This window comes from Salarias fasciatus, chromosome 23 (genome assembly GCF_902148845.1).
Source record: "Salarias fasciatus chromosome 23, fSalaFa1.1, whole genome shotgun sequence".
In the NCBI taxonomy this organism is placed as follows: domain Eukaryota; kingdom Metazoa; phylum Chordata; class Actinopteri; order Blenniiformes; family Blenniidae; genus Salarias; species Salarias fasciatus.
The window spans coordinates 3,755,353-3,771,774 of record NC_043766.1 but is presented as its reverse complement, the minus strand read 5'-3'; the positions used below and the strand labels follow the sequence as shown (position 1 = coordinate 3,771,774).

Genomic DNA, 16,422 nt, shown 5'->3' with positions numbered 1-16,422 from the left:
TTGAGATGCTAACCGGCAGCTACGGAATCTTAATTTTGCAGGACTACAATGGAGATCAAACGGTGGTGGATTAAGGTGGTTAAGCACGGTGTGTGTCAGAAGGAGAGCCTGTTCTTACACCTCCACGTTGCGAGCGAGCGAGCAAGGACACGCCGGGGTTAAGGTCGACCGGGCGCCACGGGGGCGAGGGTGACGTGGGGTGAGCGCGAGTGCACGGCTAATCAGGACCAGTCTAGATCATAGGACTCTCATCTTGGACTTCTAATGACGCTGACCTTCTATGAATACCCTCCTTTTATGCTAAGTGATCTCTTTAATAGAGTCCTCAATCAAACGCGCGGACCCCCGGCTGAGGGAGTCCCGGCTCTTAGGGAGAAATCACTAATAGCTCCGCGCCACTGAATGTAGCAGTTTTTGATAATTATGACAAATCTGCAAACAGTTCCTGTTGGTTTATTTACACAACAGATGAGAAGAGAGCCAGCCCACCGCCTGTAAGTAGCTTTGTGAGAGGTCATGAGCATGTCATGACACGGGGTCAAGCCGAGTGATGATCGTAAAGCCAAAGTTGACGGATTTCTCCTTTCACTCTAATCTTGCTTTTATGATATCTCCGGCCTGTTTTGGCATTAAAGATCTACTTCACTGAACACAAATAAATAAATAAATAAAAACATTACAGCCAAGGTTCGGATGCACATATATTCTAGGGTCAAACATGCTGTGTGACAAACACAGTCCTTTCCATGTGCATGCAGAGCATCGCTGTGCCGATGTGTTTTAAAGAATTCAAATAAAACAGGAGGGAAATGGCTGAGAGGGGGCTGGGTGAGGGGTTTTTATTATTTTATTTATTTTTTTGAGGGGGGGGGTGTATCCTTGGGAAAGGGAGACAAATATAAACATATAGCGCACAAGCTATATCTGTAAAATTAGTGATTTGCTTTTATCTGAAATCAAAGGGTTCCTCACAAATCTATTAAACGCCACCTTGTTTTTTTAATAATGCATCATACTGGGACCAATGCGAGCTTTTCAAGCAAAATGTAGACTTTTGTTTTGAACAAATATAATTAGACTTATTTTTAAGATACTTGCTGCAATGTTGAAGCTAATTTGTATTTAGTAAAGTACAGTCCTTGATGAGCGAGTCCCAGGGGCTACGAGGCCCAGTTTGTATTTTGAACCAGCATAAAATCCTTGAATTAAAGAAAACTCAAGGGCCTTCCACTTTCCAGAGATCGTCTCGAAGGCTGGATGCGCTCAGATTAGAATATCCGTCTCTGTGGCATAAACCGCTCTGTTCTAAGGGATGGCGCTGTTTTATAATTCTTCTCTGTCAAGTACAGTTCTATAAAAAGGTCCTGTGCCGGATCTATTGTCTCATAACATTACTTTGACTGTTAGCTTCTTGCTTTTCTCTTTGCAGGTACATTTAAATCGCAGTTTTTCTTGATGCAGTATTGAAAAGCATAAAGAACATTAAAACCACCTGAGAACGTTCAGCCGTTCATGTCATGCTAAAGAGCAGAGAGTCATAAAGCGGTTCGGATCAACTCATATCGCAGTAAACCAATCTTTAAAGGGCTGAGAACGAGCGAGCATCTTCCACTCCTTGACTCAAAACTACAGCCACTTGTCTCTCTGAAGTGTTTCTTCATCCTTTATGTTTGAAAACTGCTCATAATTCAGTTTATTTTTCTTCTGCACTTCTACAGAGAGAAGGCCGGTCCTGCCGGTCCGGTGATTGACTGACATCCTCGCCTTGACCAATCTCGGCCCTCTTGTCAGAATCCAGTGTCACCGGCCAGCTGGAGAGGGAGGAGGGATGCACTTTTCACTGAGATCTCAGACTAAACCGATAACGCTCAATAATATATCAGTTTCAAATCTGGATCCGGACAGGACCGAGTCTGAGTCCAGATCCGGACTGTGGTTCGCTCTCGTACTGCCTCGCCTGGCCTCAGGAACAAAAGCTTCTCCCCAGTAAATATTCAGTTTTTCCTCTCGGCCCGCTCCAGACCGCTTGGCCACACACTCACCTTTCATTTGCACACAATCGCCACACAGCTCCGTACAACAGAGATGCAGGCTCGCACCGCACTGCTGCTGGATACATTTTGCTAAATACAGGCTGCTTTTTATGAGCCTAATGGAGTCAGACGGTGTAAACTCCCCACAGAGCAGATCTTTCAAAAATTCATAAAGGTTAAATCAACTGTTTATTCTGAGCATTTCAATGAAAGATGGAGAGCAGTTCCCTATAGCATTGTCAACCGATGCTGTGTAAATGCATCCATACTGTACACACGCACAAACACACAAACACACACACCGTCGGGCATACAGTAGCAGCGCACCACAGAGATGCTTTTGCAGCTGTGTAAAAACACGTGCGTCTCTGTGCATTCTCCATCTTCTACCTTGTTGAAGAGTATATCATGTGACTGAAAACAAGCTTCGATGTTCCAGATGTTGTGACGATGTGCTGTGGAGTCAGTGGATAAAGAGTGACCCAGGTGTGAGAGTGAAGTACGTCGAGAGGAGTGTCAATAAAAGGGAAACTAAGGGGGAAAAAGTGATTACAGTCAGTTCCACAGAAAACCAAAGCTCACTTTGTAGTTTTCTGAAAGAAGATCTGAATGCTCCATGACTATCTTCAGAAATGAGGAAATGGACAGAATTTTTTTAAATTAAGTTAACATTTCCCGAGATAAGTGTTTAAAGAAGGCGGCTAAGCCTTTGACAGGAGCTAGCTGAGGTAGTTCCAGTTCCCAATCGGAGTCCCTTCCTGCCCCCCTCCCTGTGGAGGTATTCCAGGGATATCTAACGAGGAGGAGCTTCAGGGCAAACTTAAAGCTAACTGCAGGGATTAAAAGTCCCAGCTGGCCTGGAACTAACTGCACAGGGGCTCTCAACGAGGAAAAGAGACATGAGAGATGGCGCCTCTGTTTCGCTTCCTGCCACCAATTAGCCCCATGACATGTGGTGTGAAATGATAAAATAGTTGGAGGGAAGGGTGGATGGATGGTAAGAAAAAGCTGCTTTCAATCAGACTGCAAGAGAATGATCCCAGTAAACGCTGAACAAATAGAGTCCTTACCTTTGGTGAAGCGACTGGCCCGGAGGTGTACGACGCCAGGCTCGGTGGCACATCTGTGATGTAGGTCTTCTTGGGGCCTGGAGGCTGGTAGGCCTGTACCGGGGCAGGTTCGGGCCTCCTGGAGCTTATTCCACCCACTTGAGGCGCTCCAGGAAGGTGGTGGTCTTGATATGCGGGCTGCGCCATGGGCGAGAAGCCAGGTTGAGGCGGTCCGTAGGCGAAGTCAGGACCTTTGGGCTGGGCCGGCATGTACTGCACCTGCGCCGGGCTTCGGATGGGCTGCTGTCCAAAGTGGTGTCCGCCCGGGGCCTGATGCTGGGGCCCGGGCTGGGCCGACCTTACCTGGACGTTAAAGGTCGGCTGGCTGGGAGTGGAGGCCGTGGCATAGGAGGCTGGAACGGGCTGAGGGGTGTGGCTCTGGGGCTTGGCCACCGGGCTGACGGAGGAAGGCGGGATGGACGACATCCCCCCAGGCGCCTGCGGTTTGGGGGTAGACCTCTTGGTGGCGGTCAGAGGCGGCTGAGTAGGAATGACCATACGTTTGTACCCGGTCACTGGAGCGTTGGGGGTCGAACCAGCCGAGGATCCAGAATTCTGAAAGCACATCGAAATGTCTTCCAGTCAATCGGTGAAGAGTGGAAACAGGCATCAGAGGAGAATGTTTTCTATACATATAGGAATCAACCGCAAGGAAATTACTTTATATATGCTGCAAAAAGCAGTTTTAACGTGGCACTTTCAAGTGATTTCGGAACTGTTACCTTCCTGAACTTCCCATCTTTTTAACTGTTACAATATGAACATTTACAGATCCAAGCAATTCACACACTCAACATATTTTATTGAAGTGATATTCAAAGACCCGCCCACACAGTCAGGGTCGGGTTTGCCCCCGGGGCATTAATCTACTCCCTCTGCTTGATGGATTGTCTTTTTTGCTGAGTAATCCTGATCACAGGAGGGAAGAGCAGATCAAATCTAGATCCTTCTCATGGTGATTAAAGCAGACCGAGCATTATACATCATATCAAGGTATTTTGAAATCCCTAAAAGCAGGGCTGCCAACATCGAGAGTGCATCCAGAGTGGAAAACACACACACATAAAACCTCACGCCACACACAGCATGTATGGTGCTGCGCGACGTCGACTCCAAACAAATAGACACAGTTGCTCTGAAACTCCGAAAAAGTTCAAACTCCATTTGTTTTTGGGTTTTTTTTTACTGTGATTTCTCGAATAAATAAACAGGAAACAAGGAATGCTGGGACTTTATGGCAGCAAATAGGTGCAGATTTTCCTCTGGGGATCAGCAGCTCATCAGACCAATCAGAAACGGTTTTGGAGTCACATGGTTAAGAAAACGTGACACTTGTGGGTAACAAGGCAATCTAAAACAAGTGAAGGGGATAATGTGACAGAAATAAAACATGTATTCAATAGGTTGGTTTATTCTCAGAGTCAATTAGAAAGCTACCTCGACAGCAGAGGCTCTATACCGTCCACAGCCACCCAGAATCTATGGCGAGGAAAGTGGGAGGAGGGGGGGAGGATAAATTATTTGGCACAGGACGGCGTGACGGCAGATTGGCAATGGAAAATGACACTTGTGCTGACTCCAGCCACTTGGATGAGAGAGACCTTAAATCACCAAGATTTGTGGCCGCCGGTGTTCCTGGGAAGAGACGGCAGTAAAAAAAAAAAAAAAAAGAAAAAAAAAAAAACCGTCAACGCAAACCGCCGCCGAGATCCCGGTGACATTTTGATCTAATGTGCGACGGGCGCATCCGACGCGCAGGTCAAACCAGCACGAAAAATAATGCAGCTAATAACAGAGGGAACAGCGGCGCTTCAGTCAGATGTCAGAGGCTCCTGCCCCGAGTGCCTCTCATGTAAGTAATAATTGTTTCTCACCATCGCTACATATCGGTGTCAGACGTTCAGCCAGTCTAAAAAGGGTCTATCATTAACCTTGGATGGCCTTATTAGGTTACTGCCTGAAGCCAAAAATCAGAGTCAATTACTAAATTTGTAGCACTCGGGGAGCAAAAATGAACACTTGTAGTCTTTAGACCCTTTGCAACTCCGTCTGATGAGATGTCTTCTAAAATGGGGCACTGCAACACTTCCAATCGATTTCCCTTCAAAGCTGATCAAAGCCTGCTGCGCACAAATGTCACAAGTAGCCTGCGTTTTCCCGCGCTGCCACACTCCTCTCCACAGCGCCGTTCAAACAGAATATACAACACATGCATGCACGCACACACACACGTGTGTGTGTGTGCGTGTGTTGTAATAGTGTATAGTACTGTGATTCCCATAATGTCCTGAGATAAAACGAATTCGAAGTTTTGGCAAATGCACCAACTTTGTCTAAATCCCATCTAATCTAAGTCAGAGGCGAGCCCCTGAGGAACCATTAAAAGCTCCAGAAAATATTTCCTGCTCTCGCTCTGATTTCTGTCTCAGTGATTAGCGCTGATGTTTATTTAAAAACTGTGTCTGTCTGCATATGTACGGAAACATCACCATGCCCTTTAGGAAGTGAAATTACTTAATTTAAATGTTTCATGGGTTTTAAATACTCCAGATTATTAATTTATCTTAAAGGCCTCAGAACCTACAGTAACATTCAGTTTGCAGAGTGCTACAAATGCAAATTGGCCCCCTCAAAATAATTACACTGTCATGGTACGTTTTCCACAAATTACATTAAGAGAATGGATTCAGCCCTTTCGCAGGGTGATGAAACTAATCAAATGCACACAATCTGGACCAAAAAAATAATGTCTGCACAGAGGAGAGGGATTTCACTCGACCTCAAGTCTCTGGGCTGTGTCGTACCGGCGGCCTGTCACCGTCACTGAGGGCCGTCACAGACAAAATCAGCGCTAAACCTGGCGTGTGTTTAATGCTCCCGCGGTCGCTTTCAAGGACTGCATTTATTTGGGAGGTAAAATTGGTGAAATTGCAGTCAGCTGATGCAATATTGAGAGTTTTGACACTAACAGAAAACGGTCATTCAAAATAAATCAGTTGTTGGACTCTTGACGAACTCTGCTTGTAACGTTGATCATCCTTAGCTTCAGGACTGAACCACATCAATCACAGTGATTTTAATACGCTGACGACAACCTGGTGATTGTGCCGGTTAACAGTGTCGGCTCATTAATAGCTTGATTCTTTGCTTTGGGACCTTTGCAGCTGTTCCTGTGAGCATCTGGGTTTTTCTTTCATGTTCTTTACTTTTCAGAAACCGTATCGAGTAAACAGTAAATCCCCTACAGTTGTGGCCCCTGAGATGTACATGTCGGGTGAAGCGGTGTAGAAGACAAACGGACCCTTCAGTCCACTAAAAGCAGATACTTATCAGCCCTAAAATTTACTTAAATATGGATGGAATCTGGGCTTTCTAGACATTTTTAGGCATTTGAATACAGAGGCCTTCATTTTTAGTTCAATCTGAGAATCAGTGCTCTTCCTATTTTTTGTGGACGCCGTCTCTAAACAAGGAAAAAAGACTTTAACTATCAAATAAGACTCCGAGCTGACAGGTCTTACTTTTCACATCTATATGTTATCAAATCACCTTCTAGCTCACTGGTAAAGAAAATGTCTGGGAAACGCAATTTTCCATTCTGAAATTAAACCCTTATAGTGTTGAAGTGTCTTTGTGGCAGAAAGAAAAGCAGCGAGTGCCATTTGAGCAGCAAGTCAAGTGTTTCCTGATGATACTGTGTCTTGCTGTTATGACAACAAACCTCAATACAGCGACACAGAGAGCAAAGACCGTTATGTAAAAATACAACCAACAAGTCGTATAGATTGCATTCCCTTTCAGGCAATTATGATTTCATTACTGCGAGAAGTTTTCTTGTTATTGGCCTTTTTTTATTATTATAATTACAGTTTCCATGGGATCAAATATAACATTAAAATGACTATATTACTGCACAGACTACATAAAGAGCTTCATAGAGACAACACAGCTGAAGGGTCGCTCCTGTCTGTTGCTTGTATGATCACATCAGTGTTTAAGTCCTGCTCTGCCGAGACAGCATCGTGAGTCTGGCTGCATGCTGCGCCTCCTGCAGCCCCCCCCCCCCTGCATCCAAACACCAACACAACACATCCCGTTTTAAAAAAGTTTTTCCCTAACCCCCTTCAGAAAAGTTAACCCTCACCCTGCACTGTAATTCAGACTGACTTTGCAAACAACTTAAGTGTGAAATTTCACAGAGACTCTCAAGAAAGCCTTTTGACACATTAAAAAAGATTAGGAGAGACTATACAAGCCTCGAGGGGGGGCTGAGCAAAACTGTTAACTTTGCATTTCAAACCACGAGGGCGGGGGATTTTTTTTCCCGTCTTTTTTTTTTTTTTTTTAAACAGGCTTGTAGGGAAAACCCCTCAAGAAGGAGAAGTTCTGCATCTTTTCATACTCATCTAAGACCTCGGATGTTTCTCTCTCAACTTTTTCCCTCTAATTCACGCAGCTGTCGACTATCGGCCCCCCTGTTCGTTTGTATCCGTCCATTCCGGCACCGCGACCGTGGAAGAATCTCCCCGTTAGCTAATCTCCCCTCTGCTTTCGCTGGCTTTGTCTCGCCGCAATCAGGCAACAATAGTCAACGTTTAACGATCCGCAGGCCTTGGTTCGGTCACGAAATTAGGGGTATCAACTCCCTTCCTAAAATAGTCCTTGATAAGGCACATTAAATATGATTAAACAGTGTCTCTGGGGAGCGCGATGAGACCTCTAGCTGTTTTGGACTATCTCTTCATGTGCAGATAAACTGTATTCTACACATATTGGAAATTCCGTGGCTTTCGCCTATCTCACGCCGCCATATCTGATTCTTTCTCTGCTCCTTTAAGTGATAGCTGCTCGACAGCCCTCGCTTCCACAAGGGAATTTTGCACAAATGTTTCCACCCACTCTTGCAGAAATGAGAACCAACATTCATCATCTTTATTCCGGAGTACGACCACTGGGGCCGGTAAAACCGCAGCTAACGACGTTGTGATACTGATTTAGCAATTTGAAAAACTGTGCATTCACTTCGATGTAACTACTTCTGGAGAAAAAAAGAAAAAAAAGCAAAACAACACAGCAACAAGTTTAACTGTAAGCAGCATATCAACGAGACTAAACTTTCAAGGTGTTTATATCTAGTTTTTTTCCCCTTCTTTTTTTTTAAATCAGAAAATCTAAATTGAACTCAGTAAAACCCTCTGCTGGATTTCTGAGCATCTGTGCCATCTGCCTGTAACGAGAAAGTTTCTGTATGAAGAAAACCAAAACGTGAGCGTAGCTGAAACTGAATCAATGAAACACAGCTCTCATTAACAACAGAACAAATTAGTGTTGATGCCATTATTATTAAATGAAAACATGAAACAAATGCTTTGCAGTCTTCATCTTCGTCTCTTCCGTTTGAGGTTCGTCTGCAATGACTTCTTTTTTTTTTTTTAAATTCATACACACACACGCAGCAGCTTTATAGTACCCAACCACCATCGCCTCATTAAATGAATAAATCCACGCCATAAAAAAAGGTCCTACGATGGTTTTTGCACGTGTGTGTGTGTGTGTGTGTGTGTGTGTGTGTGTGTGTATGTGTGTGTGTGTGTGTTATGAACACACGTAAGCAGTTTTCCTACCAGAAATATCTCTCACTTGAAGTTTCTTTTCTGGAGCTCAGCCATCTCTGCATCTTTGAGACGGACTGGCGTCTTTTCGACCCAGAAAAACACAGGTCTGGTCTTCCTGTTGTTTGCAAACTCTGTGACGGCGTCGTCTTCCTCATTAAAGGTTTGATGGTGAGATATCACAAGGCGAAAGACGCCCAGGCATTTCAACACCTTTCAAACCAGAAACTTCGACTCATCATCGACGTCGGTGAAGCATAAAAAGACTCAAATGATGATGTCGAGTCATACTTTAATAAATCATCCAGGAAGTAAGTAAAACAAGGAAACATTTCTGTTGCACACGGGGGATTCTTTACCGACCCACGGGTTTACTTTAACTCCAGAGTGCGCCCAGATTTTTGGAGGTTTTTTGTTTTCACGCCGGCTCCAGGGAACATCTTCAAATGTTCAGACTGAAGGACTCAGAGACAAGCTGGGTTTTCTTGGCTAAAGGTCAGTTTGACTGATTTATGTCCCGGAAAAACACGCACAGAATTCAAGTTAGTCCATTTCTTAACAGTCGTAACTACGCATTACTCGTGTTTCAACAGATGCTAAACTTAAATTTAACTTCGCTCGTTGTTATTGCCTGTCATTCTGTGGTCAAGACCAGGTCATTCAGAATATTTATCATTTTCCTCATCGTTTAAAGGAAACGTCGGAGCTAACAGAGACATAGCACTCAAACACACCATCATAGAAACATTACTACTAATACATTAGTAGTATTTAATACTGTATTTATCATAAAACATAACTATGTAATGATGCATCATGTTATAATGAAACAAACTTTAATTCATTGTGAAACGTCAACATAAAACACGGTAATTAAAAGTTTTTTCATTAATCATTGTCATATTATGGCTTCATAAAGAGTGACTAACAAAAACAGATTCAGAAAATTGTTAAAAAGTAAAATACTATAATGCAACGATGTGACTGTGATACATTTTACAGTGCAAAAAATACGCACTGTATTATTCTTTGACACGACAGGCAGTGCTACTAAATTATTGAATCTTTGCAACAATTATTTTTAATCTTTTGTCCATAGATTCAACATCAGCCCTGAAAAGATTTCATTGATCTCACCACGATGATAAATTTCAACACTATTTTGGATTATTCGGCCTCTAGATGCAACCATGGTGGGACGATTATAGTTTTGGATCTTATTCCAGGTCTGAAATTTAAACATCACGTCGATCAACAGAGGCTGGGCCCATTGCTTTCTCTCTCTTTAGTTTCTTCTCAGGAACTTAGTGGAATTTTGCATCAAACCGTTCCACACAAATATCACATGCGGCGCAGAGCGCAGCTGTAGCATGTACAGTACATGACATGCAGATTCCCTGGCTTTACCCTCAAGACAACCCAGAGATAATGCAGTTGAACATTAAGTCCATGTCTCAAAATTCACTGTTATGTAATCCCTTAAAAAACTGGGTTTCGCAGGGGGGGGGAAGTATGTAATATTTCGAGGATGATGTAACAACATCATACAAAGTAGGGCGTATTACTCACTGATGCAACTAAAAAATCATTTTCGGGGCTACTGCATGCAAAAAAAAAAAAAATTAAAAAAAAAATAGGGAAAGAAAAAAAAGTCCCTGAGAGTCGCCGATTATGGCGCTTCTGCAGGCTATCTTCACAAAAGAGGAAATGTGTGTTTTGCAGCTCTCGCACAAGAAACTAATTGTTTCATTCACCTCTCGCTGCACGGCGGGCCAGTCCCCCATGCACGCGCACGCACGTGCACACGCGTGCGCGTCATCTACGTGTGACTCATCTCTGTAATGAGCTTTTCATGCACCTGTGACCTCTCCTGCTTCAGGAGGTGAAATACTGCACTGCTGAAAACGTCGATCGCCGACAGCGCGTCGATGCCATTGATCCCGGAGACGGCAGCTCCCCTCTCAAGAGCCGCCGGCTCGCGCACAATATAGGCTCACAGGATGATACACAATGACAGCGCTTGACGGTGAGGCTTTTAGCGCGGTTACCAGGAGTTTTTTGTGATATACAATGGCAACTTCCACCCAGCGCCGCTGCTTCCTGGCTCGGACTGAGTTTTGTCATTGGCTCGCCCTGTTAGCGAAAGACAAAGGGGTGATACCACGCAGTTTATCTGACTAACGAACATTGACGGAACACACTGGGCGCCCGAGGCACGCTCCTCTCTCCACAGTTGGCTGCCCCTGTCAAAACTCAGAACCTGCTGCCAGATTGACCTTAAGGTCAACGGGTGCCACCGGCGCTGTGGCAACATCTCCGCTCGGCGCAGCAACAAAGCAATCAAAGAGGATTGAAGCACACAAAGCAAAGCTGAGAGGGGGAGGAAAAAAAAAGTTAAACACCAACCGAGCCCTATAATTACAGCGCCAAAGTGTCATCTCTGTGCCGCTCACTTGCTCGGCGGATATGAGCCGCAGAAACACAAAATCACACGCTCTCTCGTCGGAGCCCCCCGAAGAGCAAAATATCCATTGCAAAGAATAGCTGCCTGCGGCCCTGACCTTTTATGAGGAATAACAGAGGCCGGCCGGCGCGCATACCAGTGTCACAACACTGACAGCGGCAGAAGCGGGAAACGACTGAAGCCAAAATTCCTGAGCTGTCATAGCTGAGGAGCAAAAAATGACATTTTTCCCCTCGCAGGTCGAAGTGTGCATGTGCAGAAATGCACATTTTCCTGGAGTAGAAGGGCACGGCGGAGCGTTCACTCTCGGTGTGACTGACTGTGCGGGATTCATCACCAGCGCTCAAATGCATCGCAACACACACCTTACTGTGTGAAAGCCTGCTCCAGGTTAGGAGAAGCTAAATAAGAGCATGTTACTGTGACGATACAGCGGCACAAACAAAACCAGTACTGTGGGAGCGCTGCAACACAACAACAACGACGACGACGACGAAAGACAGGAAAAAGAAAACAATACTATGGCAGCTTTACGGATTCATGTTGCCTCAAAAGAAGTTTAAAATTATTACAGAAAGTGGGAAACATGTTCTGGAAATCTACAGCGTCAAATCTTGTAGAATTCCCATTTAAATGGTGACATATTTAAAGAGAAAGTATTTGTATCTGCAGCTCATCTCAGAAATGCATGTTCCTTACCGATGTAACGCAATTTAAAGGAGATATGAAGAAGTTCTCCAATAATAGAACATTATTTGCCGAGAAGCTGAGACCAAACTGCTTCAAAATGACAAGAGACCACCTCAACCCCAAGTTTACCCTCCAATATTTCAAATAAAATCAACATAGTACCGTAGAACCATCGCCACAGTACAGACGTTAGAGGTAACAATCAACATTGTTGAGACTTAATCCGCAGCACATCGCCTGCTATTCATGACACAAAGCCGAGTGTTGATAAATGAAGAGAGCGGTAACTATAGCAGGGTGAACTGAAACCTCATTGATGGTCAGGCTATTTTAGAACCAAGAAAACTTCATTCCAAACCAGTGACTTTCAGAATACTGGAAATTACAGAAAAAAAAAAAAAAAAAAAAAAGAAGAAAAAAAAGCCTTGGAATGCAACCTTGCTCAACAATTGTTCAGCTCTATGCGAGTGTCTCGTGAAGGATAGTACTTTCACAGAAAAAAAGGCTTCTATTAATGTCATTCAATTAATGGACTTTAATGAAAACTATTTCTTGAAGACCTGAGACCTCTGCAGGTGTAAGGTCACCCGTGAGCCTCAATAGAAAAGCCTGAGCTACAACAGTGTTGGTATTTCTGACAGCGGCGAGCTACACTTAAATAGCTGACATTGGCCGAGCGTGTGAGAATCAAAAATCATGGATGAGGGACAAAACAGAAAAGATAGACACGATGATGAGCGCCAAGAACGGGATCGCAGTATTTCCTCAAATCTGAATAGGCTTGCCTTGTCAGATGCCAGGACGGCCGCTAATAACAAAATAAACGATTTCCTCATCGAATAAAGCAGAACTGCTACAGCAACATTCAGCAGATTAACAGCAACCTGTGGCATCGCAGTGAAAACGCAGCACGTACAGGGCAAAGCTATTCGCTAAGTTATTTTCAAAGCCAGCTCTTTGCCACAGCAAAACGAGCTACCACAATCCAGGTGCACTGTCCTGAAACGGTGCTGTCAAAATCAAAGATGTAGGGTTTTGCTTTGTGGTCCTTGGTTTTTTTTGTTTTTTTGTTTTTTCTTCAGGAACTGGAATGAAAAGTTCCCATTTCAGGTCAACATTTACCACAGAGTCTGAACCTGGACCAGGTCTGGAAGGCAGACACGGCTCCACCCGAATCCCCACGCTGATTCAAGACGCTCGAACGCTGTACCTGCGTGGGTTAGAGTGCCGCAGAGCGAACAAAGAATTTTTTTCTTCTCTGGATAAGACAGAAGCTGGTCGACATCTCAAAAGACTAACCGTGTCATTAACCTGTAATATTAACCCATTCCGGCAGCATTTTAACGAGTGTCGTTAACACTACACCCGAGGTTAATGAGCGGGTCTCACAAGACTTGAATAGCGTGTGGGTGGGAACGCAGTGTACTTCGTTACATGAAACATCATCTGTGAGGATATCCAACAAGACCGACGGTTACTCCATCATACATCTCTTTAACCAGCTGCCCACACGGCGAGATACAGCGAAGAATGAAGGAGGAAGACTTTCTTACCAACAAATACAGATTTTTCTCTACATAAATGTGGATGGTTGGTAGTAAATATATTGTTTTGAAATAAGAACATTTAAGGTGCCTAAAGCCCATGTCTTAGCCCAGTGTCCAAGGTTGTCCTAATACTACGCTGATAACCTTTAACACTCCTGATCCTTCATGCAACCGCTACTGTGCAACATCGTCTAAATGCAACCAGCTCAAAGCCCACATCTATCCTGGCTCCAGATGATCTAGTCCTGAACCTGAACTCTCCAACCATCCTGATCATAACCCTCACACCTGATTTAAGACAAATCAACACACACACCCTTCTAAACAAAAATGAAACTCCCATGTTGTAAATAAATAAAAGTCCATCGATTCGTCTTTATGAATACGTCCTGAAATGCTAAGAAGACACATTAGGTATATTAGCGCATCGTTACTTTGCTGCTCTGTACTGTTAATGACTTATTATGAAGTTAGGGCGTACACATGAACACACCTAAATAATTCAAAATGTTAATCAAATCAGCCAACACCCCGCCTATTATGCCTGTTCACCGTTAGCTTACAGGTCGCCAGACAGCTTATCAGTTCCACTGGGACCTGAAGCGCCTTTTTGGATGGTTCATTAACTCCGTTACCTTGGCTTGGCGTGACATGTCTTTTCCAGCCATCTATTGATGAAGTTTAAAAATGAATCTGAAAAACAGTGCTGCTCTGTAATCCTTTCCCTCTATTCCCACCAGGGAGGCTTGTTTTTTGCCCTTGCCAATGGAATGAAATTGCTTTCTAATGCTTGTTTCTCACATTTCAGCACAATCCGCCACATGATTACACCTGACATGAATATGGAGAAGAGCAATTCCATGTTAGTCCATATGTAATTTCAATTCTGCGCGCCTCACGGGCAGAAACACAGACGAAGGGCTCCTGAAGGGCTAGCGGAGAGAATTGAAATGGCGAGGCCTTCTCCCGAGATGCCTCTGGAGTTTGAGCCCCACAAGGGGGGCTGAAGAAAGGTCACCAACCTTATCACACTCTCAGGGAGCCCTGATCCCGCCAGGGTGGTCTATTTACATTCTAAATTTTCTGCAATCGTTGAGCAGACGCCACGATCAGTGGGGGACTTGGGAGCAAGCAGCGAGGGCCTATCATTCTGCCGTGTTGTGACAGCGAGTGCCAGCCGCGATGCTCTGCCTGTTGAGAGATGGGAGTGTCACGGCATGGCTTGACTGGCACAGTGTGAAGCGAGGCTTCCTCGGGGCACTCGTGTGGTTGGATCCGTCTCAGCAGCATTTCAAGCACTCCACTTCAGCTGAACTGTCAAGCAGACTTCAATAATGCCCATCTGTTCTGTATGGACATGACAACTTATCACATCGACATCAGCCTACTTGACACCGAGCACAAACACAAACAGACCCAGATCTGTTCTCGTGGAGGAGCGACGGCCGCCCTCTTTTTGGTCTTTCACTCGGAGTAAGCCGAGCATGTGAACCATACAATAGATGGGATGGTAAATAAAAGGGCTTCGAACGAAAAAGTGTGATTTTGTATTGAATTTTGTGTGCAAACACTCAGTGAACACATTTCTCATATATTAGACAACAAAAGTAAAGCAGAGTCAACAGTCAACAGTTCAGAGGAGTCATGGTTCCGTGTTCGGCTGGTCAACATCCTCTTCTAGCTTAACAGAGACTCTTGCAGCTAAATGTTTTATTTCTGTGAGTACCTAGTTATTCACAAGTCATTCATCACTGTGATACACTCCAATCAGAACCGGTCACTGGACGGACCACAATGCAACAGAATGGCATGGACACTGGTGCAGATACTGAAGCTTCGGTGAGTATCTGACGGAGACGCTGGGCGCCACCTGTTCGGCAGCTGGAAGGAGAATCTGACTACAGTCACTTCAGATTATGACTTCCAAAATCAAACACATTTCAAAAATAAAAATCATGAAACCCATTCCTGAGTTCAGAACAAATATCTGAAGCAGATATTGCCCTGTCGTGGTTGTGCTCTTCTTTTTTGTCCACAGTCTCAGGATCAGCTCCAGCTATACGGTAATCAACACTTTTTGAGTTCTAACAACGCCAAAGAACCGACTGGCTTTGGTGAACAGAACCGACTGGCTTTGGTGAACAGAACCGACTGGCTTTGGTGAACAGAACCGACTGGCTTTCCGTCGAGGCAAACCGCGGCTGATAGTGAGTCGCAAGTCGTCATTCCCACAAGTTGTGACAGAAGGCAACAGTAGCTAACCCACTTTTAATTCCTCCAGAAAGATGCTGCGCAGGCACGCATGCCCACACACACACACACACACACACACACACACACACACACACACACAGAAACACACACACACGTCTTGATTCAACGTGGCATCGCTGGGGAGGGTTACCGGGCTGGTAAGTGTATGTCATTTAACCAACCTTGGCTTTGGATATTTTATTCATTGCGCTGCACATTATTGCTCCGCGGTGTTTGCAAGAATCAGACAGGAAAAGCTTTTTAATTTCAGCTCAGATCTGATCGCAACAGACTGAATCAGACCAGAACATGACACAGCTTTAATGGACGAAGCGCATTAGAGCTAATTGGGACAAAAAATGTCACTGCTTAATCTGTGGGTTGGGAAAAAAAAAGCCTAATTAATTGGTAATAAGGTGGATAACTAGTAAAGCAAATCAGCACTGAGTGCATAAAAAAGTCATCACAGGTCTAAAGATATTTTCCAGTTTCAGTTTCTACATTTTCTGCGTGTATATGTGAAGTTTCAAAAGTCTGAAGTCGTTCTCACACCTGTTCAGCGTCACCGCAACCACATTTAAGTGGCGTGCCACTTTTTAACTTCTCCGTGTTTCTCTCGTACTTCTACATCAGCAGAGCCTGATGGCTGATTTCCAGGGATTTAGATTACTTTAAATGCACTAACACTCCCCCGTGAAGAGGGTGAACTAAAAC

General features: G+C 44.4%; 1 protein-coding gene across 3 annotated transcripts in view; it reads right to left on the bottom strand.

Annotated features, from left to right (window-relative positions):
• lpp (LIM domain containing preferred translocation partner in lipoma) overlaps positions 1-16,422 on the bottom strand; it is a 168,461-nt gene that overhangs the window by 59,477 nt on the left and 92,562 nt on the right. For all 3 annotated transcript variants that reach the window (XM_030083324.1, XM_030083325.1, XM_030083326.1), the window contains one exon: positions 3,104-3,697. In XM_030083324.1, coding sequence (XP_029939184.1) covers positions 3,104-3,697 — 594 coding nt within the window. The remainder of the gene's footprint in view (positions 1-3,103; positions 3,698-16,422) is intronic.